Here is a 24,109-nt window from a genome sequence, read left to right on the forward strand (position 1 = left end):
AGCTTGTGGTAAGTTAGGACAATAACCAACATGTTCTTTCTGTTACAATATCTTGTTTAGCGTGTTTTATTTGCATTTTTTTAGAGTATGGAAACTAATCAATATATATTTAATAGTTCTATATATAAATAAATTGCGCCAACATGCGAGTAAATTAACATACGAGCTCAGTCTCGGAACGCATTAAGCTCGTAAGTTGAAGTATGACTGTACTAATAACTAATAATAATAACATATATTGTAAATTCAGAAATTATTAGAAGACCTACTCAGGAATGTGCTAAATAGTCAACCAGAAACAGCGCTGTAATAAACAACAGGATAGAAACTATCAATTACCCCATTGGCTTTGCTTAAAGAGTAGACAATTCCTCAATTTGTGTATAAACGGTAGACGGTTGCCAATCAGAGTCCATTGTAAAAGGATCTGTAGTTGTAACATTGATACTGTCAGTTAAAGGAATATTAATACTGTAGGCATGAAGCATCATTCTGTGGGGAGACGAATCCGCTCTCCTTGAATATGTATAATCTCCCACAATGACATGTCCTATAACAGTAAAATGTTATCTAAACAATGATACATTTGTCAAATCTTATGAAATGTGTAAGACTACAATTGGAAGATTCTCGAATATAATCCAGCTATTCAAATTTTCATGATGCAAGGATTCTGTTGGCATCATATATTTATTCAAGTTTTTTTTTGGTAGGGGTAAGTATACCCACTCACCTTAAGCTAACTACGCAGTATTTCTAAGGGTTCTTAGTCTACATGCTGAATACTCTAGCAAACATCACAACACAGAACATAAATTATAGTAGCTATAGCAGATCACTCTACACAATATATAATAGTGATGACATCATAGAATGATACAATGATGAAAAATGACTCCATGGTTGAATGATCTTAGCTCAAAATTATGGTAATGAATTCTCAAGGCATAGATGTATCTTCGACAGCCATTACAGCCGCTCCTTTTAAATCTGTTATGCAATAGGCACCTCGCTGAATTTACCTTAGCTCTTCATATCTACTGCTGAAACCAAACCAAAATCAAGTCACCTAACATAAGTCACTTAATCTAGTAATAGGCACTTAAGATTGACTCTTGAATTCTCCAGATTTTAGTTAGGAAATTACCTGCTAGAGAAATATAGAGTGAGAGCAATGATATACAGCCCCCAAAAGGATAGCCGACAGCTCTCATATGGGCGGGGTTTAATGATCGAGCTCTGTTAGGATTGTGCTGGCCTGGGTTTTGGAGCTAACACAATTCTCGTGGGGCGGTCACGTCGCCTTGTTAGGTTTTGGAAAACACAACTCGCTGTTATCGTTTCATTAGCTCATTCAGTCAGTAGACCCTGCGGTTCACATTAGCAAACCTTGAATTTCTACAATGTAGGGGTAATACCTAACCAAAATAATGGAACGATGCAAAATAAAACATTTCAAACTACCTACTTTTACTAATTTTGAAATTGGTAAAGGTCGTAGAATATGTCTAAAGTTGAATATAATTTACCCAAAATTACCCAAACAACGGCCTTTTTTCCCTAGTTTTTGATTAATATTTTGCCACCCCTAATATAAAATGACAACGTCTTTTATGGTTGTCACATTGTTTTACCTGGCCAATAAGATGGGACAGCAGGCAAAGCTGAGCAGTGTAGTTTTCATACTCAAAATCTAAATACAAAACCGAATTTGGGCTATTTTACGATTGTGACTATTAATATCACGAATGCTTGTGAATGGCAACTGACTGATCATAATGATGACAATATTGGGATACTATATTTATTTTACAACAAAATGAATTCAACAGATAAGTAAAATAACCACTATAGTTCATAATATTTGTAAATTTACAAGAGGCTTTATTCAGCGTATTTGTTTGTTCGGGTGCCACGTTCGGGCTCATCCCAACAGAACTGTATCATTAAACCCCGCCCATATAAGAGCCGTCGGCTATCCTTGGAGGGCTACATATCATTAGTGAGAGTCAGCGAGAGTAAGGCAAAATGAAAGACAAAGCAAATGGGAGGAAAAACTAAAAGAAAACTACAGTTAGATGATTTTGTTTGAGAGCTGATTAGTCTCCATAAACTGTCTAAAAGGAGAGTAATTCAAAGTAAGATTCTCCTCCTGTCACAACCAGTTCTCTTCCTAAGAATGGAACCTTAACTTGCTGTTCACCGGTCAGGCTCTCTAGTCTAGGATCTCTAGCCAGCTCTAGCCTACTAAGCTATGGATTCTCTAGAGTAGTTATTGGAGAAATTTTGAGTGGCTTTACCAATTCAAACCAATTGTAGCAACAAACGCATGACACAAAGTTGTTAGACATGAAGAATGGCAAAATGAAAATTGTAAGCAATCGACCTAAGCCAAAATAGAATAACTTGTAGAAGTGAACTGACAAATAATAAATGGCGCAAGACTTTTTGAGAATACTGTTACGTTTATTGTTTATTCCAGCAAATTTTGGCGCGCTAGAAGGTAGCTTTTCCAAGGGGGATAGAAATATCATGTCAAAAAGAAATTCTTTAGTGGCCCTATACCGGAACACATTTCGAGAGCCACCCGAACATAATACCTTTACGTTTTAGTGTAGAGAGCAAATTCATGTCATAGATGACTTCAAGGAGCCAACCGCCACCAGAAAAACACTTTCCTCTAATTATAATAGATTGTATTTAAAAAAATTATCACAACTGATAATATATTAACAACTAATATTACCATATTATTATTTAAATAATAGCTCATGCGTAGTTTATTGATAAAATAATTAAAAATAATAACTGATGAATATTATAGTATAGTTTGTTTAGATTATAATATCTAATGTATGTTAGAAAGAGCACAAAGTGATTTAGAAGTACATACCAATATGACTGCAGTGCACTCGGAGCTGATGGCTTCTGCCAGTATGAGGAACCAGTAGAACCTTACTCGCCTTTGCCCCGGCATATTCTCCTGTTTCAAGCAAGTAAAGAGAAGTGCTGGAAGGTAAAACCTTTTCTTTGGCAGTAGTGTCACTAGCTGATGTCAAGCTGGAGCAGGTAGTAAATATGTAGGGAAAATCTGTACTTCGATCTCTCATCAAGCCTGTAAGAAATAAGTGGCTGATGGACTCAGCAGAAAAAGCATTGATAAATAAAATGATAATCCAACGACCAAACACGAGTGAAGCAGTTGTTTGGGAGCTTTATGATAAATGCATATGTGCACACAACTCACGAAAATTATTCATGAACGGCCGTCCCAAACCTTTGTGCCCAAATGTCATCAACAAATTTAACTATTTTTCTATGGAGTCGTTTACGTATAGTAACGATACAAAACACATATAAACCTATTTAAATATGTTAGTAAGTCTTTGAAATTTGTAGACAATATTCTAAAACTAACCCATCTCATCGGATTATACATAAATAGACAGATTAATTTGGCCAAAAATTGCCATTAAAACTTTACAAGCCTTTTTTAATCAAAATTAAGACCGGCCAACGAAACGCCGATAAGTGTATAATCTCCCTCAATGACATGTTCTATAAGAGCAAAATGTTATCTTAGCAATGATACTGAGCCGGAATGTCATAGCACATGAAGTTTGTAAGATTACAATTGGAAGATTCTGGAATTCATTCCAGCAAGGCATATTTTTATGATGCAAGTATTCTGTTGGTATCAGGGCCGTATAGTTTCACAGAAGGATCACCCTCGATCAACAGAAGCGTATACGGGAGCTTGCTCGATTCCAAACAAACAGGCCACGCCTACTATTTCTATATAAGTTATAATGGAGAGGCCACAACAATAATCAACAAAAACTACTCCCATTAGCAGTCGCTTTAAAATTGATTGTTTTATCATACACCATTTAAAAGAAGACGAAGTTTCCTACAAAAGGCTACTAATAACGTTTTGTAAAAACGTAAAGAAATTGCAAAAAAGAGCGGTTTGAGAGCGACCTATGAATATTCCATTAGAGATCAGTATGTCGATCGAGTTTGTTTGGAAAAAGGCGTTTTTATTTCCGTTTTTGGTCACGAGACTTTGTAGAGCTATACGACTTGGACAGTACGGAGTTGTATAACTTCACAGAGTTTCGCGACTAACGGAAGCGTATATCGGGCTCGCACAGCTCCAAACAAGCATTCTATTCAACAAGCAACAACTATTCTTTTACATAAGTTATAGTGGAGATGCCGTAACACTAACCAACAGAAATTGCTCCCACTGGCAGTTGCTCTAAAATTGATTGTTGTATTATACACCATTTGAAAAAGGACAAAACTCCCTACAAGAAACTATAAATGATTTTTTTGTAATAAAGTAAATGCAAAAAAGTGAGATGTTGAGAGCGAGGTAAGAATATTCTATTATAGATCAGTATGTCGATAGGGTTTATTTGGAATCAAGCATTTTTGTTTCCGGTTTTTGTCATGGGACTCTATGAAACTGTACGACACTGGTTGGTATCATCCCACGACCAAACACGAGCAAAGCGATTGTTTGAGAGCTTTATGATAAATGCTTATGTGCACACAACTCACAAAAATTATTTATGAACATCCGCCCCAAACCCTTGTGCCCAAATCTCATCAACAAATTTAACCGTTTTTCTATGGAGTCGTTTAAGTATAATAACGATACAAAACCCATGTAAACATATTTAAATATATGTTACCAAGTCGTTGAAATTTGTAGACAATATCCTAAAACTAACCCATCTGATCGGATTATACATAAATCGACAGATTAATTTGGCCTAAAATCGCCATTAAACCTTGACAAGCCTCTTTTAATCAAAATTAAGACCGGCCAACGAAACTCCAATAAGGCCGTGCGACAGAGAGTAGAACCATTAAGTCATGCGCATTTCATGAGAAAAATGTACACATTTCACCAGTCTATGGCATTGTCCAATTGCCGAAGGTTTCTGTAATTAACGTAGAAATAATGAAAAGTAATCGTTTCTTTTTTGCCGATTTCAAAGTAACTGACAGTTTGGACACTTATAATGAGTACTTTGGTTTTCCAACTGATGTCCATAGCAGTGAAAGTAAAGGAAATGACGATGATACTTTTTTAACAATTTTTATAAGATTATTACAATATTTAACTATAAAAATAATTATTCGATTTTATAAGATTGTTATAAGATTTAGTTATAAGAATAATCATTTGAATCTACAAGATCAAAGTATATAGTGACCGATTTTGGGCAATATGTTACTGTTATTATTTTTCTAAAGATTTTGTTGATGATACTACAGCTGTGCCCAATATCACGGTACTGCCAAGCCGTTTTCAATATCTGCAAAATTAAGTTATATGCCTACACTTTCTTATAGATATACAGCTATTTCTATCACAACCAACTAAAATCTGTTTATATTTTTAAATTCAGCATAACTTTTTAGATACAATTACAAAAATCTAGATAAATATCACAACTTCTTGATATTGGTTGCTATGACGTTTTGAAATGTAAACAATATTGTTCATTGGTTTTCATTTCTCAAATTTTAGCACCATTTTTCTCAAAACTATGTTTTCGCACTAATGGGTAACATGCATTCAGTTTATTGACCATAAAATCTGCTGCAATTAACCTGGAATCTAATTTTTTTTGCAAAATAACTGAGAATTTTATCCTTCTGCTAGTGTAGATAACTCTAAATCTCACACGCCTGACTTAACCATGGTTTTTTCATGACCCATTTTTTCACTTTGGTTACAGATCGCTGTCAAAACCATTCTGCATTCAACACAAGCAACTTTCAAACTGTGTATATTACACAGCAGCTTGCCATTTTACTTTTAATACTGCATTTCTCCTATTCCATGAAAGAGATATAAACATATAATCCTTTCCTTTCATTATTGCTGTTTGTTGTACATAATAACACCTAGTACATTACAGTTACCATTGCAGTTACCATTGCAGTTATCCTATTGCACTGCAGTGCCATTTGACTGCTAATATTGCATTTCTCAACCAGCAGTACCCTTTCTCTTTCCATTATTACTTTGATCGTGGGCTGTATGACAGGGTAATTTCTAGTATAATAATTATGATGAACAGAGCTTACATATATATCTTATTTTACTCCAATTTTTTTATTTCCTGTATTTTTTAACACTTTTGATACAAAACAGCTGAAAGTAGTAAAACAAATATTCTACTATGGTAAAGTCTCTCTGATTTTGCTCTGACATTTAATCAAGATATAAAAAGAAACATCATATCAAATAATCAAGTGGAGGGCTGACATAGCGAATTAGTCAGATTTTCCAGTTTTACCAAGATTATATGAAATTAAAGCAGTCAATATTAACTAGCATGTATATGCAGGTGTCTGTGACCTGGGTGTGTATGCAGTAAAGACAGTTGACACTAACTAGCATGAATATGCAGGTGCTTATGACCTAGTAACGCATGGCGTTAAAACTGTCAATACTAACTAGCATGTATGTGCAGGTGTTTGTAACCTAGGAGTGCATGCAGTAAAAAAAGTTGACACTAACAGTTTACAGTTGCCGTACAATTTTTAATTGGCAAAACAGATTATTAGCGAGGCCGATTCTAGCAGCTTCTGGAATTTATATAGTCCGAGGCTGTACACAGTGCTTGGTACCAATCTCAATGATGGAATTTGTTGCAAGTCTGGAAGTTACATAGTTATGTAAGCTGTCTGGTGATGTAGTATGATATCTTCTTTAGGTCTATCTGTATATAGCTGATTTCAGATATAACAATATGTCTACTTGTTCAATTATAGCTATGAAAGTCTTGAAATGAAAAGCTCGCTTTGTGCTGGATTTGAACTCAGGGAGATTGCAACCACAAAATTTAAACTGCGCGTGTAATTACTGAGCTATACAGTTCTTAAAATTATGTCGCTCTTATCATGTACCGTATACCATATGCACACGCTAGATGACATATTAATTGATGGATTGCGCTTAAGCATAAAATTTTAGTTAAAAAATTGAAGTTTACTAAAATGCATACTAAAACTTTCTTCACGTATGTGTTTAGTGAGTTAAAATCATTTAAGTTAAATTCAGCGTTTAGGTATGTTAATCATCTGTCTCGGAGGTAAGAACTCTGCACGTAGTACAATGTAATGTTACATTTTCTTGCACATCATAACCGCAAAATGCACTAAAGTTATTGTAGGTAACTATAATTACTAAAGTTAACATATTACTTTGTTACTATTTTTAACGATAATCATTTTTACCAGACAGTAATTGCATTAGATAAAAACTATAGATTTCTATACCACTCTATACGTTTATACAATATTTTCGCCTTATGATGCCGACACTGAAATGAACTAGAACTATTTAATTTTATACCAAATCATCTTTTACTGCAAACATAGTAAAACAGTCTATATTTAGCCATTACTTGCTTATGATTTCACATTTACATTTAAACACCTTTACAGTTTTATTTTTCCTCCTAATTCATTTTAACCAAACACTTCTTTTGTGATGTAAAATTTAAAAGTTACAGTTGTTTGAAAACCTTTACATTGGTTTTATTCACTTTTCTTACTCACTTTCAAAAGTGAGAATGGTAAATGTTGTATATGTTAAATAATAATAAACTTTTTGTCCAAAGACTATTCTATTACCCAGGCAACGCCAGGCATTCACCTAGTAAACTATGTATACATGTATAAATCACTAGAGGGTTGGAATAGTTTAAAGTTATTTATCTTTATCCAAGTTTATGTCTCTCTCGCGGGTCACAACAGTTCTGTTTCGTGCCTCTGCACTTTTCTTGAATACAGAAGAGTGCAGAAGCACAAAACAGAACTATAGTGTCTGGCGAGAAAGACATCAACCTGGAAAAAGATGAGTAGCTTCAGCCTATTCCAACACTCTAATTTTTAAAAGCACTCCATACTTTTCAGTGCGTAGAATGCTAAAGAAGTAGGCATGACTACTTATCCATTATATCCATGTACATGCACACTTCACTTAGTTATTTAATTTATTATTGCAGCATTGTTTATAAAAAAATTGTTTATCATTCAGCTTATTCTATTATTTGTTTGTGACAGAAATTTTTAACATCTATTATATTATAATAATTATTGTTTATTTATTAATCACGATTAGTAGCAAATATCAAATGAATGTTGTGAGTAACAAGTAAATAAATAATTAGTAATTATACAACAATCAATTGTTTAGATAATTGGAGATAAACAAAAAAAAGAAGCTTTGGATAGAAAGATAATAATTAAAGACAATGCTCTCTTTCCTTTATTTACTACATTTAGACTCCTTCATACATCTCGTACTTGATATAACACAATAATTGCGTAAATAAATAATAAACTACTTACCCCTGCAGGCACTTCTACGCCTGAAGAAAAAGTAGCATCACCATTAGCACTAGTCCTTTCAGTAGTGTTCATCATATCTATAATATGATTATAATAGGCTAATACGGTAAAAAGAATGGACTTTTTTGTTAGTAAGTTGATAAAATATATATATTTAATATTGATCAAACTAGTGAAATCACCTGACTAGTAAAACTACTTACTAGGAGAAAAAAATCTTGCCAACAAAAATCAAAACTGAGAACGCTTAGACCAGTGAACTAGGTTCAACTTACCACTGAGTCTTGAGTGATAAATTTAGACAACTGTGTAGGAGGAGGCCAGATGCTTAAATGAGATATAGTCACATTTGTTCATATGATGATTAAAACAGCATAGCTAAACTTGCTGCCAGTGCATAGTCAAACCGTAGAACTATATTATATTTTTGTGTGGTACCTAAATAATAATACTTCATATTATTGACTAATAAAACATACCCGGTGATATAGAGCTACATGTATATAAAATGTTGAACATTGTGGCTGACATTACTTGACTGTACTTATGATTAGCTGAATTGTTTAACAAGAGATCACTGACCATCATAGATTTTTCGATAAGGCAGTAATAAATTACTAACCATAGAGAAACTGAGATAGTAATCATAAAGAGAACCATTGACTCGAGGCTTTTTGCTTATTGACAAATGGAGAATTGAGTCAATTTGGCTATGATGACAATAAAGAATCGATTTAATTCAATTATTGCTAGTAGGATGCGCCAAGTCAATACAATTATACAGCAAGTAAAAGATACCAGAGATACTCGAGCAAGTATGTTAACTCTGGTGCCCATCTCTGCTACAAAGGCAATTATATGTGAATAGTACAAATCAATAAGTAAGCTTTTCTGGCATTCATTTTGGCTAAAAAAGCATTTACTGCTAACAAAAAGTTTTTTATATGTAAAATAGATATACAGATGACACTATTACAATAAGTCTACACAGGCAGTTCTATGTGAATAGCACAAATCAATAAGCAAGCTTGTCTGGCATTTATTAGCAGCTGCCTGCCTTCTACATGACAGAACAGTTGTCAGCAAGTATACGTAAGTCATTCTCTTGGTTTATGTGTAGGATATTGTGTAAGACATCAATCTAGTATCTACCAGATTGTAGGTTGCTATAATTATGAAGAAATGCAACAATTTTGCCTATAAAGATATTATTATGAAGTGAATGCTCTCAAGTTTGACTGATTGGTTTTGATCAAAGGATGAGAGCTAGGAATGTGAACCTGAACATAGCGGTTACCACCTAGCTATACATACTCTTGTTTTTTTTTCAGTTTATTATAGCACAGTTTTTAATGTATTATATAAGTTGGAAGAAACCTTCCCAGCTCGCGATAAATCATTTCCAGCTTTTGTTGCCCTCTGTGATCCTTGCGCCTGTGTGAAAGGATGCCTGTGTCTAGCCTTTAAATTCTAAGGTTTCCGGTTTCTTGCTCTTGATAAATCAAAGTTCTCATTGCCCTCCGCTATCTAGGCGTCTGTGTCACAGATGTCTTTGTTTAGCCTTTAAATTATATTGTTTCCATTATAGCATTGAATAACATTACATAAAGAATTAAAATGATAGGCTTTCACTAATTATTTAGCATGTCTAGGGCATGAGAATAAACTCACTACTAGGTTAAGCCACATTTAAACTGCATGACGTATTGAAGGAAACATGTGTCTGGTAGCACCCAAGCACTTTCTTTAAACATACCTAGAATCTAGGTGAAGGCATCTCAAGTCCAAGTTACACCTGGTTACATTCACACAATTTCAATTCAGAAATTAGACAGGCACAAAGATTTATAGTTGTGGTTGAGAATAAATTACCTAAACTATCTAAATACTAATAAAAAGCATTCATGAAGTGTTTTATACCATTTATTGGTTATCATTTTAGACAACAATGCTATAAATAGTAGAAACTAGTTGGTGTCTGGTACTGAGAATAGATATTTGTAGACCACTCATTGTAATATCCACAGCTGGACTTACAGATGCTGATATTACAATGAGTGGTCAAATCAAAGCAGACAGGTGGGTTTGCTTTGATTTTGATGTAAGTAAGATAATATATTATGTATAATAGATTATATTTCTGATGATTCCCAGGGAAAGAGTCCACAAACGATGATGTACAGTTCATAATCATGCATAAGCAATCACAAGTGATAGCATAAGTTATAAGATAGTGTAAGATGATAGAATAAGATTGTGTAAGACTTTCATGATCTTCTTAGTAACCCAGGGGGTTATTTCCATCAATATTGGCTAAATTCACTGTTTCATCATATTTGGTTACTTCACCAGTGAAGCCTTTGCTTCCTAGTATCTCACATGCTTATAGACTTGAGTTTTCACACTCATTTGACATAAAATTTTACAGAAAATAAAATCTAGTTTTGCAATCACAATTACGATCTAAACATTCCGTTTTTGTATTAACCGTTACAAATCAATGGAATTCATATTAAGTATGTAACTACCTAACTGTTTACACTACGCTGCTTGTTGTATAGTTAATTAAAAGAGAAATGGTACCAGTTTATGAATCCTTTTCTCTGATATTAGAATCTCTATAAATAATAAAAAAGCAATCATAGTGGCTATCAAGTTCTGGCTTAACTACTAATTTGGTTGGTGTTGCAGAGGCATATATATGAGCAGTATGAGTACTAAGAAAAAGAAAATTGGAAGGTGTGATACCTCAGCTTTAATACTTTTGTATTACATTCATTTGACAAACAAGAATAATTAACTATTTGCACGTTAAGTTGATCATCAAAGAAATGTCTCATAGTCAATGAAACTGAAGAATTAAATATAATTACACTGTTCTTCTGAAGTTAACTTCATTAAAAAGCTAAAAATGGAGTCATGAGTAATGAATTATATATTACCGGTATACTTAATTAAAAATGATGTTGTTAGATTTAGTGAGATTAATAAGCTCTTTGAATGATAGCTGACACAGCAGTCAGCACAAAGCAAATAATGAATGTATTCTGAGAATGATTTCTATTTCTTTAGTATGATCCATTAAAACTGTAACGCTGCCACCCATTTCTACAGGTTCCTTTTGATCTCTCCCACCACTGAACATGGCTGATGAGGATGATGAGGATGTTTTTCCTCGGCAGCCGTTCACCTCACTATATTCTGGTACTGAGCTTAGATCTCCTCATGAAAACCTGGGTCTGAGATAAAGTTTTATCATGTATGGTAAAGAGTAACATTGTGAGCCTCCTGGTAATTTTTTCCACTGTTGTCACACATTTATATATGGCTCTACTTTTATCTAAATGTGACTCTTCAGTTGCTCCACCTCTACTTTTTTTGAAGTTTTCAAAGATACTACTGCAAAAAATGAAAATGTTATTGATATAGCTTCGCTATTGCTACGAAAGACAATGACAGTTGAGTGTCCAAAGCCTGTCCTTTTATTGATTAATATCAAGGCCATCGCTCCGCAACAAGTCCTTAGAATAGTTTTCTAGATGTTCAAATTTTAAATGAACATTATTATTTTAAATTTTATTAAACATTGTTATGTAATATTATACTGCATTGTAGTACAATATAAACCATTATTTTTATTATATTGTGTTTTATTTTCTTATATTATCTTGTATTATATTACATATGGGCATAAGTAATTTTTATAAAACTACAAAAATTACCAAGATAAGGATTGGTTTCATTTGAATTTGTAATTTGAAAAGTTTTCGACTTTTAAGTTTATTTGATTTTATGAAAGAAATTTGATAACATTCTGCATCAAATTAAATTCGATTCAAAAATGAGCAGCTGAGCAGCAAAAAGGTTGTAGTTTAGCAAAAATGACTCACTTTAAGTCAAGAATATTACCTAAATTTAACAACCAATCAACAGCCTTGCTCTCCAACTTCTTGCAATAAAGTTGAGTTAGGAAAGCAAATCGAAATTTATTCTATTTTTAAAAGTTTATCATTAAAATCTGGTTGTTGCGTATGATATATATTATCATTATGGAGATTATTAGAGGCATACTTTGGTATATGCTAAATAAATTTAGATTTTACACCTTCTTTTGTCTACGGTTAACTTTATTTCAAAATGTATACATATTGACTAAAGTTTTAAATAGTTTCCTTCATAAAACAATCTAATTGTAATGCATGTTTTTAGGTAATCAGCTGTCAAACATTTTAGATGTTTGCTGTAGACTATTTATTCTCTTATATTACAGGCGTACTTCAACTTACAAGTTTAATGCATTTTGGGATTGAGCTTGTATGTCAATTTTCTTGTATCTAAAGGCACTAACTTCTACATGAAATAAATACCATAAAACTTATATTTTAGTGCTATGGCACTCTATTTTTAACCCTTTCTCAATAATGGTGCTCTGTTTAAAGTGACATTCAAATAAAGGTTAGCATTGTATTTTTTAAATAGCTTGTTAAAATTTTGAAAAGATAAATTTAACCCTTCCACGGGCGAAGTGAAAGTTTCCTATAGTTTGCACTCTCCTTCGGGCGGAGCGAGAAAGGATGCAAAAAATCTACTGAAACTTACCTTCAACTTGCCGCAGTTCTTTAAATAAATATGCACTGGGAAGCTGAAAAATATATCTACCAGTTAATGTATATTGCTTACAATTAACCTACAATGATATTATAGCCTGTGTTGCAATTTGTTAAAGCTTTTTATCTTCTAATTCATTCTAGATTTTAAGGAACATTTTATTTTATAACTATATTTAACACGGTTGCATAAAAGCTCATTGCACTCATTCATATTTGCTGCAGTTTGCCGCCAAAACTGTCTTTTTATGCGCAATAGAAGAGAAGTTATGAGCGTCAATCAACTGTAAGATCAGATTACCGCAATGATGCTAGGAAATAATACGCTATAAGTCTGCAAATTTATAAGTTTCATGATAATAAATTATCAAATGCTAAAAATATATATTAAAAAAGTGACATAAACAAACTATATTTATAATACATGCCAGAACAAAAATTAACATTTTATAAACAAAAATATTCGCATCGTTTGCTCGACCAGTTGTGTTCAGATTGTTGCTTTCATTTCGTTTAAAATCATTTTATACTCGTCTGGCTGTTCAAAACCTTCTGGAGGGTCTGCTGAACTAGTCCACATTAGCGTCCAAACAATTTTTTTTAGCAGAGCTATTTTTTAGCAATTGCTACTTAAAATACTTTTCAGGGAAATAATGATAAACTTTTAGCCACATGCGTGCTTAGTACAAGATTTAGTCTCAAATTCCATCGTGATTGGTAAAAGGTTTTTCATATACGCCGAAATATCAAAACCACTTTAAACAAAGAACTACTATTAGCCTGATATTGATACTAATTATTTCTATGGTGTTGCATTCAAAGTTTTAACAAAAAGCCATAAAGCTTTGGTTTTAGAAAACTTACTTCTACACAAACAGAAACAATGAAAGAATTAATTGCGATGTAACCCAGTCATTATGAAGCCTGGTTCATACTGTATCGCCGTAGGTCCGCAGTTTCCTTTCACCGTTCATCGTCGATTATGTGAACCATAAAACAGTTGCATTGACAAGTAACGGGGAAACACCGGGAAAGTTTGCATCTGTCAAACTTTCCCAATAGTTCGCCGACCATCGAATGTGAACCGCTTTGGCGATGGTAATTCAAGGTCACCAATAGCGTGATTTGTTTATTTCTATTTTTGAACATTGCTGCGGGACTAGTGTTTGATTTTATTCATGCAAAAACAAAAATGTTTTTTCGCGAAAATTTAAAAATAAAAACGAGAACCCTACGTCACTGATGCAGACGCAAATAGGTTTGTCATAATTTGAACATTGTTATCATCGAAAATCACTGAGGTAATGTGGAATAAACGCCCAGATATGGCGATATAATGTAAACAAGCCTTCTGTACCATTTTGTGAACACTTTTCTACTAATCAATTGCTAGGTTCGTAAATACGAATCTAGAAAAATACGAAGAATGTCAATTAGTGGCTTTTAAATAGAAGTGGCATTCAATAAATGGGTGGCCCACTATTTTTCGCCCCTTTTCCTATAGTGGCAATCAAATAGAGGCAGTGTTCAAATAAAGGTAGACTTCAAATACAGGTTTTACGGTAAATACAAATTAATTCATTCCAATATTAAGAAAAAACACTAAAAACAGGATATTACGATAAAGAAAACCACTTTTTAATTGCTGTAAATCACTACTTATGCTCAGAAACTAACAAATACTTTTTTAGTGGTGGGATCTACAATAAAATGTAGCATTGCTATGTACAGTATTGTGAAGTTTTTTACTTTTGAGACAGATATTCTATACAACTTTCACAACGTAATTCAAACTGATTTAATAAGAAAAACTGAGTGATGTTGTTCTTGAAAGCGGCCTCTATCATACTTGGCCGTTTAGTGCTCATTGAGAACCTGCTCATATGCTGGTATCTCAAAGGTTTCTCATATCTCAAGGCAGAAACTCGCTCAAAATTCTGCCCGTATCTTGATTTTCTTGTATGTTGGGCCACTCATATGTCAAGATATGACTGCATTATAATGTATTATGTTCAACAAACTCAGATTACAAAATTTCACCACAAAAAATACAAGATTTCACCACAAAAAAGGCTAAAAACAAGAAAACAGCTGAAAGCTGTTTTACTTTTACTGTTTTGTTATTTTTGTAGGGAACTTTGTTGAATTGCTGAAGAACTACGTAGCAACTCCTGCAGAGATTGAAGACGTCATTTTAGAACAGAGCTTCGAAAACCTTGATAAATCCGATTGGTTTTCAGCTGTATCCAGGTACCAAGATGATGATGGTAACAATGCAATACACATAGCAGCCTCGAGGGGTCATCTTCATACTCTGCAGGCTTTACTTGATGCTTTGACAAGCAAAGATGTCTACCACATTTTAAAACAGAAGAACAAATGTGGACAAACTGCACTCCATCAAGCAGCAGCCAAGAACAATATCTCTGCTCTAGAGCTTATCACTAAATCCACAGAACGTCGGGGTGATCTGGCAAAAATTCTGGATAACTCTGGTAATGCTGCCGTTTGGTATGCTGTGAAAGAGTCGGAGGCAGTTGTGAAAGCTCTTTTAGACTGCTTGGATTTGGAATCGTGCATGAGCATTATCACAACTTGTAACAGAGAAGGTAACGCAGTTGTACATGTGGCAGCTATTCATGGCGATAACAAGATTTTCAAATTAATTGTTGATCATTTTTCGTTCAAGAATAAAGATAAACTTCTCTTTGCAAAGGATATTCAAGGAAATACAGCGTTGCATCACGTTGTAAAGCAAGACCACCAGTCTCTTTTACAATACTTGTTCAACAGTGACTCAATAAAGAATACAATTGGAATGGTGCAAGCGCAAAATAATCTCGGAAGGACACCTCTTCATCTCGCTAACTCGGTAGAACTCAAAATCATGTTGGGGAAGTTCCCGGAAGATCAAAGATATGTGGCATTGGCTTTGCAAGATTTCAATGGTGATACAGCTCTGATTAAAGCTGCTGAGAAAGGAGATGTTGATACGATAGCTGTTGTGACATCACATCTTTCATTGAACATATGCGCCAGGTTGCTGAGCATTCAAAACAAGGAGGGAAGCAACTGTTTTCACAAAGCAGCAGTCAATGGTCATTCTGATGTAATAAAGCACTTGGAAGAACATTTGGACAAAAATGACTTTGACCGGCTGAGTAAGATGAGTGATTTTGAAGGAAACTCTTCAATCAACCTTGCTTCATCTAGAGGCTTTGAAAACACTTTGGCCATCCTTACAAAGTATCTATTAGATACTACCATTGTCAAAAGATATTCCCTGCCTGAGCTACCACAGTTTTATGAGGGTCTGTAAACTCTTTGTTACTCGGTGCATTGCTAGTTCACAGTAAATGATCATCCTGTTAACACTGATAGGAGTATTGAAAGTAATTCAGTTAGCTAAGTGTTAGTTTCAGCTTGCTAATTGCCAGTTTCAGTTCCCTCACTGCCAGTTTTGGTTTGACAGTTTCATTTTACTAACTGCCAGCTACAGTTGTCGGCTGCAGTACGTATCAATTCGATTTTGCTAAGAACTGTACACAAAGAGGTCGAAGAGATGGAGTGCTAGAGATGGGCTGATACAAAAAGGTAAATTTTGGATACCAAACACGATAATAATAAAATTTGAGCATTCTTACCTGATAGGTGTGAAGAAAGATTTTAAGCCAACAATACACGAAAACCAGACATCAGCTGAACTCAAAGACATTCAAGAAAAGTTGGCTCATGTGACTAAAATCTGTCAAGGTGAGCATTATTATTTGAGGCGTGCAATACCTTCAAAATTGTTCATTCTGATAAGTTGTAGCAGATTAGTCTTTACAAACTAGTGGTAAGTATAATAGAAATCACGAAATTTTTTCAAAAAATGTAAAGAAAAACTGTTTACTTCAACCAAGTCACTTCGGAACTGAAGCACTACTCTAACAACACACAGTTATCACATTATAGTTAGTCCTTTGAAAAACGTCTGGCCCAAGCTTCTTTCATTTTATCATTCAATTTACTGATTACAGACCTAAGAGTGTATTGATGATACAAAAATTAATATATTGTATAGTAGGATATTTTATTGACTACACAATTGGAATAGTAGTAAGTACAGAGAAGACTATTTGGTACAACAAGATTTGCGAAAAAGGACGGTGACACCTCTGTCAGAGCTCATGTTTTTGATGCTGCAAAAATTGTATCTGAAATATCAGATTAAATTTAAGTTATATATTCTTTTATTAGAAAATCAAGAAGACACAATGGAGATTCATAGAATAGTTTCTAAGTGTGAGCAACAATTGAGTGAGGAGCTGAGGATTCTACAAATGGGAGTTTCTATCAAAAGCCAGGCAGAGGGTAAACAGTAAAAAATGGGGCTTTCCGAGTGCTTACACTAGCTAAAATATTAAACTCGTGTGAATGAATTAATGAATGAGCAGATGAGCAGCAGAAAAAGGTGTGAAGTTCAGCTGATGAGATTGTCAAGACAAGATATGCCAGAAATATTACCTAAATTTATCAACCAATCTCCAACCTTGCTCAATACCCTTCTTGTTATCAAAATTATGTTAAGGAACATAAATCTTTGTTGTTAATCATATTTTAAAAACTTTACCATAAAACTGGTTACTGCGCATAACATACATTATCATTATGAGAATTATTGAATGCATATTTTGGTATGTGCGAAATAAATTTGGTTTTGACCATCTTTTGCCCGCAAGTAATTTTATCTCCAAATTTGTGCTTATTGACTAAAACCATAAATTGTTTCTTTGAGGAAAATATTAATTTTTGCTTGTTCTTCTTATCTATTACCTATAACTTTTAAGTAGGCTCTTTGCATGTGCACTCTGGGAAGAACTGTGTATTAGTGTATTACGAAGTCCTGGTAATTTTGTCATTTCAGTAATTATTTGTAGAACTTGTTCCAATAGGTTTCGGCTTCCCAGAAAGACGTCTAGTTGGTACTGCTTTTGAACTAGGATCAGGTCAACCAAGTCTTGAGAGAAAACAACAGCAAAGAAAAATGCTATCACATCCTCCTGACATGTAAGCATTGCCAGCGCTGCATATACTGCACAAACTTAAAATTTTATGCAAATTGCTGAGTAATTATGTAAATCCTAATACATTTTACTGAAGAATTGTAAAAAATCTGCTTAGAGAGTCTAGTGCAACCTGTCTCATTCAAAATTACATTCATACCTCGACATGTGAATGCACCAACATTCAAGAAAATCGAGATACGAGCACACTTTTGAGCAAGTTTCTTTATTGAGATACGAATAACCTTTGAGATATGAGCATGCGAGCCAATATTAGGTGGCAAAGTAAGTACGTAACAGGCCACTTTTGAAAACAGCATCGCTTGATCTTTCCCTCGAATCAGTTGAAAAAACTTGGCTAAAAGTTAAAGTGAACGCGAGGCAAAAAGTGCTAAACCATAACAGATAACGAACAGATAATAAAAAATGAATATGACGAATTTAAAGTAAGTTTAGTAAAGGAGTAACACTTACCTTCAAGTGTGTGTTTAGTAAGCTAAATTTATTCAAGTTAACTTCAAGGTTTCTGTTACGCAGCTTCACAAATGTTTAGTGTATCGAACCCTTTGTTGTCAAGTCTCTCAGACCGCCATTAGCCACTACGGCTGTCTCAAAGGTAAAAACTCCTTAAAATAGTGTCCATAGTGATTTTATATTTTATTGCAGATCATACCAACTAAATAGGTATTTTTTACTTTTTCAATGTAGCTACTACATATAGTAATTTTATAGTTTATTGCAGATCATACTAGCTAAATAGGTATTTGTTACTTTGTTAATGTAAGTACTGAATTACAACAATTAAAAACACGTTTTTTCTACAGTAATATCCTGTTTTAGGTGGTTTTTTATAGTACGGTAACAAATTAATTTGTATTCAGTTATTTCATATAGGAAATAGTGCTTTAAGACACAAGTAAATTGACATATAAACTCAGCCCCAAAACTCGTTAAGCTCGTATGGCAAGGTACGATTGTCTGTTTCTTATTTAAGACTGAACATCTAATATTGAAAAGTGAACATCCATTTAAATTGAAAGTCTCATCTAGAAACTATTCTGTTCAGCTGATTAAGTGGATTAGTCTGTAAGGTCCATATGAACATGGTAAGGTTCATGGTTTACCAGATTGTTTTCCACATTTTACCAATAAACAAAAAATTCAATTATCAAAAACATTTTTACAGAAAGTAAAGATAAGTGGTTTGCAAACACAATTAGGAAAAAAAGTGTGTTACATTCTGGTAAATAACTTCTCAAGCGTGCAAATGTAGAAAACTAGGCAAAATGAGAATACCCACTTTAGTTAATGCTGTAACTCTGTGTGGAACAAGTACTGAAAAATTGCCCATATTTGTTTAATGTAGATTGTATACACTGTACATCTATTCCAGAAGGCCTAGCCCTATCTATGAAACCACTAGCGGACCAATGTCACAACTAAATGAAGATGTGCCAAGAGTGCCTATGAGAGAAATTGATATAGAGATTGGAAGGTACGCTATGCCTATACGGCAGTAAAACATTGATTTAATTAGGATTTAGTTAGTCTGATACAAAGACCTGTGCCATAGGTGTGCTGAAATAGAAAGCTTCACTCATTGATGCCGTCTTCTGTTTAGTCATTGTAAAAGTGACACATTGATTATTTCTGCACTGATTTAGCACTTGTGATAAATATTTCAATAACAGACTTGTGAATAACACCCAATGTATTCTCAAGAGCAAAACTCAGTCGATTCCTTGCAAGTTTTTGGATTATTTTTCCTGCGAAATCGAAACATACTGAGAATGACTGGATGTTTATACTTCTGCAGGATCTTGGATGAGGTGGAGGCAGGACACCACATAATTGTGGAAGATCCAGATGAGTCAAATAAACTCTACATTTTAGGTGTTCAGGTAGAAAGAGCGACATCAGCTTTTGAATCCCTGACTTCACAAGGAGGTTTTGAATCGTATTCTATCAAAGCTCACAATGTAGAGGTGTTTCACAATGGGCTACCACTTTACATCCATCATTTTATGCCCTTTCAATTAGAAAGAGAAACAGCAGTCGGTATAGAAGGACGGCGTGACAGATCAGAAATTTCCGCCATGTGTCAGCTGATTGTTAAAGCAAATCATGTCAACAATGACCCGAATATTGCTCAAGAAGAACCAGGATATTATGGAGTGATGGTTACTCATGGCTTTCTCAGCAAATGGCAGAAAGAACGTCTCCTTGACAGTGACCAGTATGCTTGGGATATACAGATGGAGGTATTGCGAACAACCTGGTCGCACAAATGGTCATTAAAAGCCTACAATGACCCAAATCTGTTACACATAGTGGGTCCGCCTCTATGCAGCTATCGTCAGTATTATGAAAATGGCGACCTCTTTTTGCAAGATATGGCAGTCTTTGGTTTATCGAAAAGGCAGCTTGTAAAATGTGGATGGAGAAAAGTAGATGAAGACCTTCATGAAGAAAAACTTCTCATCTTCAGAAGTAGCCTTTTCGGGAGTTATATTGTGAAAGGGATTGTTCCAATTACGTCGCACAAAGATCTCGTCACTCGTGCAACAGGTCTTCTTGGAAAAAGAGTTTTGGTGTGTGAAACAGAAGGAATCATCACATTACCTCCTTGGCAAGCGCCTCGAGTTGGTGTTGCCCAGAACATGAGACTTGGCTGGCACCTCACCTTTAGTACACGATCAAGGTCAGTACAGGCTTTGATAGAAGTACTTGTACTATTTATTAGGTTGGGCCCTTGATATCCTTTCCCATTAGATGAGTATTTGGGAAAGGATTGGTATTTTATTCTAAAATTGTCTCCGTTTTGTGATACAATGGAGATATACGATTATCGTTAGCAAACTATTTTCTGGGTTGACACCCTTTAAGCGACAAGCGACTACTTTTTAATGATCCCACGCTTCTGACTCAGTTGTGTCACTAAGTGATCACTTACTTAGCACTTATATCTGAAAAAGAAAATATTTATTGCGAGTGCTTTTACTACTGCTGAACTTCTATGAACTTCTTTGACTAAAGCCAAAAGTAAACTTATTGTCGTATCTATATAAACATGTTAGTTTTGTCATGCGCCTATTTCTCAAACATAGTTTAGTTTTAAATGCTTTAAATAATTTATTTTGTTCTATAACTGAGTTTGTTGGCTGATGACAGCATTAAACAAATAAGTAGCCTACATTCCAGCTTGCCTGGCAGTTGTTCTCATGAGCGTTAGCGCAAGAATTGCGTGTTGCTATCTCCTGATGTAAAGCTCTTTTCAGAGCTTATGCTACTGTTAAGAGTGTGTCTTATATTATTTTAACTGTTTGTGAGAATTGAATGACTAAATACTGTCTAAGAGCTCAATACTCTGATGGTATAACCCGATGATTCTTTTTGACTGTGAAATGTATTACGCTGACTCATCGATGATTCATAGATGGTAAGACAGCTAGCAAATGTTCCATCTAACATGTCTCGCTTGGTTCTACATTTCGCTAGTCGGGTTTGAAAAGGGGTAAAAAGAAATCGGGGTAGCTGCTCTTACAAAAATCTGAAATATGCGTGTGCAAACAAAACTAAGAAAAATCAGGATTTTTATTATGAAACCAATTTTTCGTAATCCTATTTTTTTGCCCGCTCATCAATTCTTGCTCAACATATGGGTTGCTGTACAAAGGCCTGATCACATACTTGTTTTAGATTGACAGATGGCCAATGTGGGTCAATGGTCTATGTAGTTGATAAGGATGGAAGCTGTGTCTATATAGCAGGAATGCTCATTGGAAAGTTGAAGGATTTTGAAGACCTTACCGGAAAGGTCATATACCAGGCAGTTATTGTCAATAGGAACCTGGAAGAAATTGAGAGGAGGTTCATGACTGATATACGAAATATTCAACTGCCAAATGATGTTTTGCGTAACAAGACCGTAAGCATAATAGCGAATCAATTAGAAGACGGGCATTGGCCTTAAGTACGGACAGTCACCTGAACTTTTCAGTGTAGATGAATATGGTCAACTGCGTTCTATTGATAAGCTGCCATAGAGCAGTGCTAATATTTACAAGGCATCTAGCTTTCAGTTATCATCTATAACAATGCAGCAACCATTTTGATGGGTGGTGGAGGTTTAGCCTGTGTTCATCATAATAGATAGTTGATTAGCATTACCAATAACCTTTGATTGTATCCTATCACTATTCAATTTAGCATGCACTAACTCTCATTTATATAAAAATGGCATCTTGTCAAGTTTACTTTAATGAGCAGACAAATCTAAAACTACGGTTGTGGTTAGACCGAGTCATGCTCCTGCGTGATACATAAGTTTATTTTTATGTATTTTTACCATGTATTTTAATTGCACTCTGCAAGCGCACCTTTTTGTTAGAAACAGTAGAGGTTTATATCTTGGTTTAGTGAGTGGTTTTAGCCTAGGTTCCAATATTATTGCAATAAAATTTTATTATCCGCTTCAACATCACAAATCTAATTGCTTTCACAATCAAACAATTTGACTGTAAAAGTTAAATTTCTACAAGTGCTTAAACGTTAAACTTCCAGCCAGGAAGGGGCTTGGTTGGAAGTTTCAAATCAGCTCTAACTGAAGTTTAACTTTTTAAAAGTTGGTCTCTTCATATTTGCACTCAGCTCTATTTGTTCACATAAACATCACTTATTATACCTCTTAAATAAAATGAATGAGCCTACAACAGTTCAGAGGAGTCAGAGTTCACAACCATTACACAACGGTTCAATTTTAGAGTTATCTGTTCTTACAAGGAGACTTTACACATAAAAACTTGCATAATCCTTCTAAATGATTTTAACATATATTTTAGTAGTCACTACTTCTTGACCTGCCACTATGTATTCTAAAAAATATCCCTACATCTTGTTTCTGCGTCACCTAAGAGTTCTCACAGGCATAGCCATATGTATGGGGGAACTGAATAACGCCCTGGACTAATTAATGACCAGTGCAATAACATCGGTGACATTGTTTGCAATAATAAAGTTTGGCTGCTTTTATACTAATATTCCATCACCAAAAGGGTCGCTGTGGTGACCTCACCTATGTGTGACGATGGTGGCCTCACCAATGTGAAACAATTGCGGGTAGCAATGGGTAGCTGGGTATTTGTGCGTCCTCACTAACGGATAGTTCAGATTGAATTATAGCATTACAGTGCAGCAGGCAATGTTGAAAAATGTAACAACCAATAATTCACCCTGTGCAAAGAATCGTGCCTGAATTTATTGATCAATCAAAAGAATGTCTATCAAATATATGTTAAAGAAAACCAATGATTGATGTAAATTATATTATTAAAAATTAATTGTAAAACGACTGCATAATAATACTAGTAACTAATGATAATAACATATAGTGTCAGTGCAGGGATTATTAGAAGACATACTCAGAAATGTGCTAAATAGTCAACCAGAAACAGCGCTGTAATAAACAACAAGATAGAAACTGTCGATTATCCCATTGGCTTTGCTTAAAGAGTAGACAATTCCTCAATTTGTGCATAAACGGTAGACGGTTGCCAATCAGAGTCCATTGCGAAAGGATCTGTAGTTGTAACATTGATACTGTCAGTTAAAGGAATATTAATACTGTAGGCATGAAGCATCATTCTGTGGGGAGACGAATCCGTTCTCCTTGAATATGTATAATCTCCCACAATGACATGTCCTATAAGAGTAAAATGTTATCTAAGCAACGATACAGAGCCGGAATGTCAAATCTTATGCACTTTGTAAGATTACAATTTGAAGATTCTCGAATATAATCCAGCTAGTAAAAATTTCATGATGCAAGGATTCTGTTGGTATCATATTTATTCATGTTTTTGTTTGGTAGGGGTAAGTATACCCACTCACCTTAAGCTAACTGGACAGTATTACTAAGGGTTCTTAATCTACATGCTTAATACTCAAGCAAACATCGCAATACAGAACATACATATATAGTAGCTATAGAAGATCACTCTACACAATATATAATAGTGATGACATCATAGAATGATACAATGAAAAGCAATGACTCCGTGGTTGAATGATCTT

The 24,109-nt window shown here is 34.4% G+C and overlaps 1 protein-coding gene across 3 annotated transcripts in view; it reads right to left on the bottom strand.

The window, feature by feature from the left end:
* Window positions 1-216: 216 nt before the first annotated feature.
* LOC137399712 (RNA pseudouridylate synthase domain-containing protein 1-like) overlaps window positions 217-24,109 on the bottom strand; it is a 30,726-nt gene continuing 6,833 nt past the window's right edge. For 2 of the 3 annotated variants that reach the window (XM_068085918.1, XM_068085919.1), the window contains exon 6: window positions 23,173-23,738. In XM_068085918.1, the coding sequence (XP_067942019.1) occupies window positions 23,542-23,738 (197 nt within the window). In that variant the 3' untranslated portion in view covers window positions 23,173-23,541. Of the gene's footprint in view, window positions 551-2,893; window positions 3,116-23,172; window positions 23,739-24,109 lie in introns of those variants that run through there. The other variant, XM_068085920.1, reaches the window with a different exon arrangement.

This window comes from Watersipora subatra, chromosome 7 (genome assembly GCF_963576615.1).
Source record: "Watersipora subatra chromosome 7, tzWatSuba1.1, whole genome shotgun sequence".
Classification (NCBI taxonomy): domain Eukaryota; kingdom Metazoa; phylum Bryozoa; class Gymnolaemata; order Cheilostomatida; family Watersiporidae; genus Watersipora; species Watersipora subatra.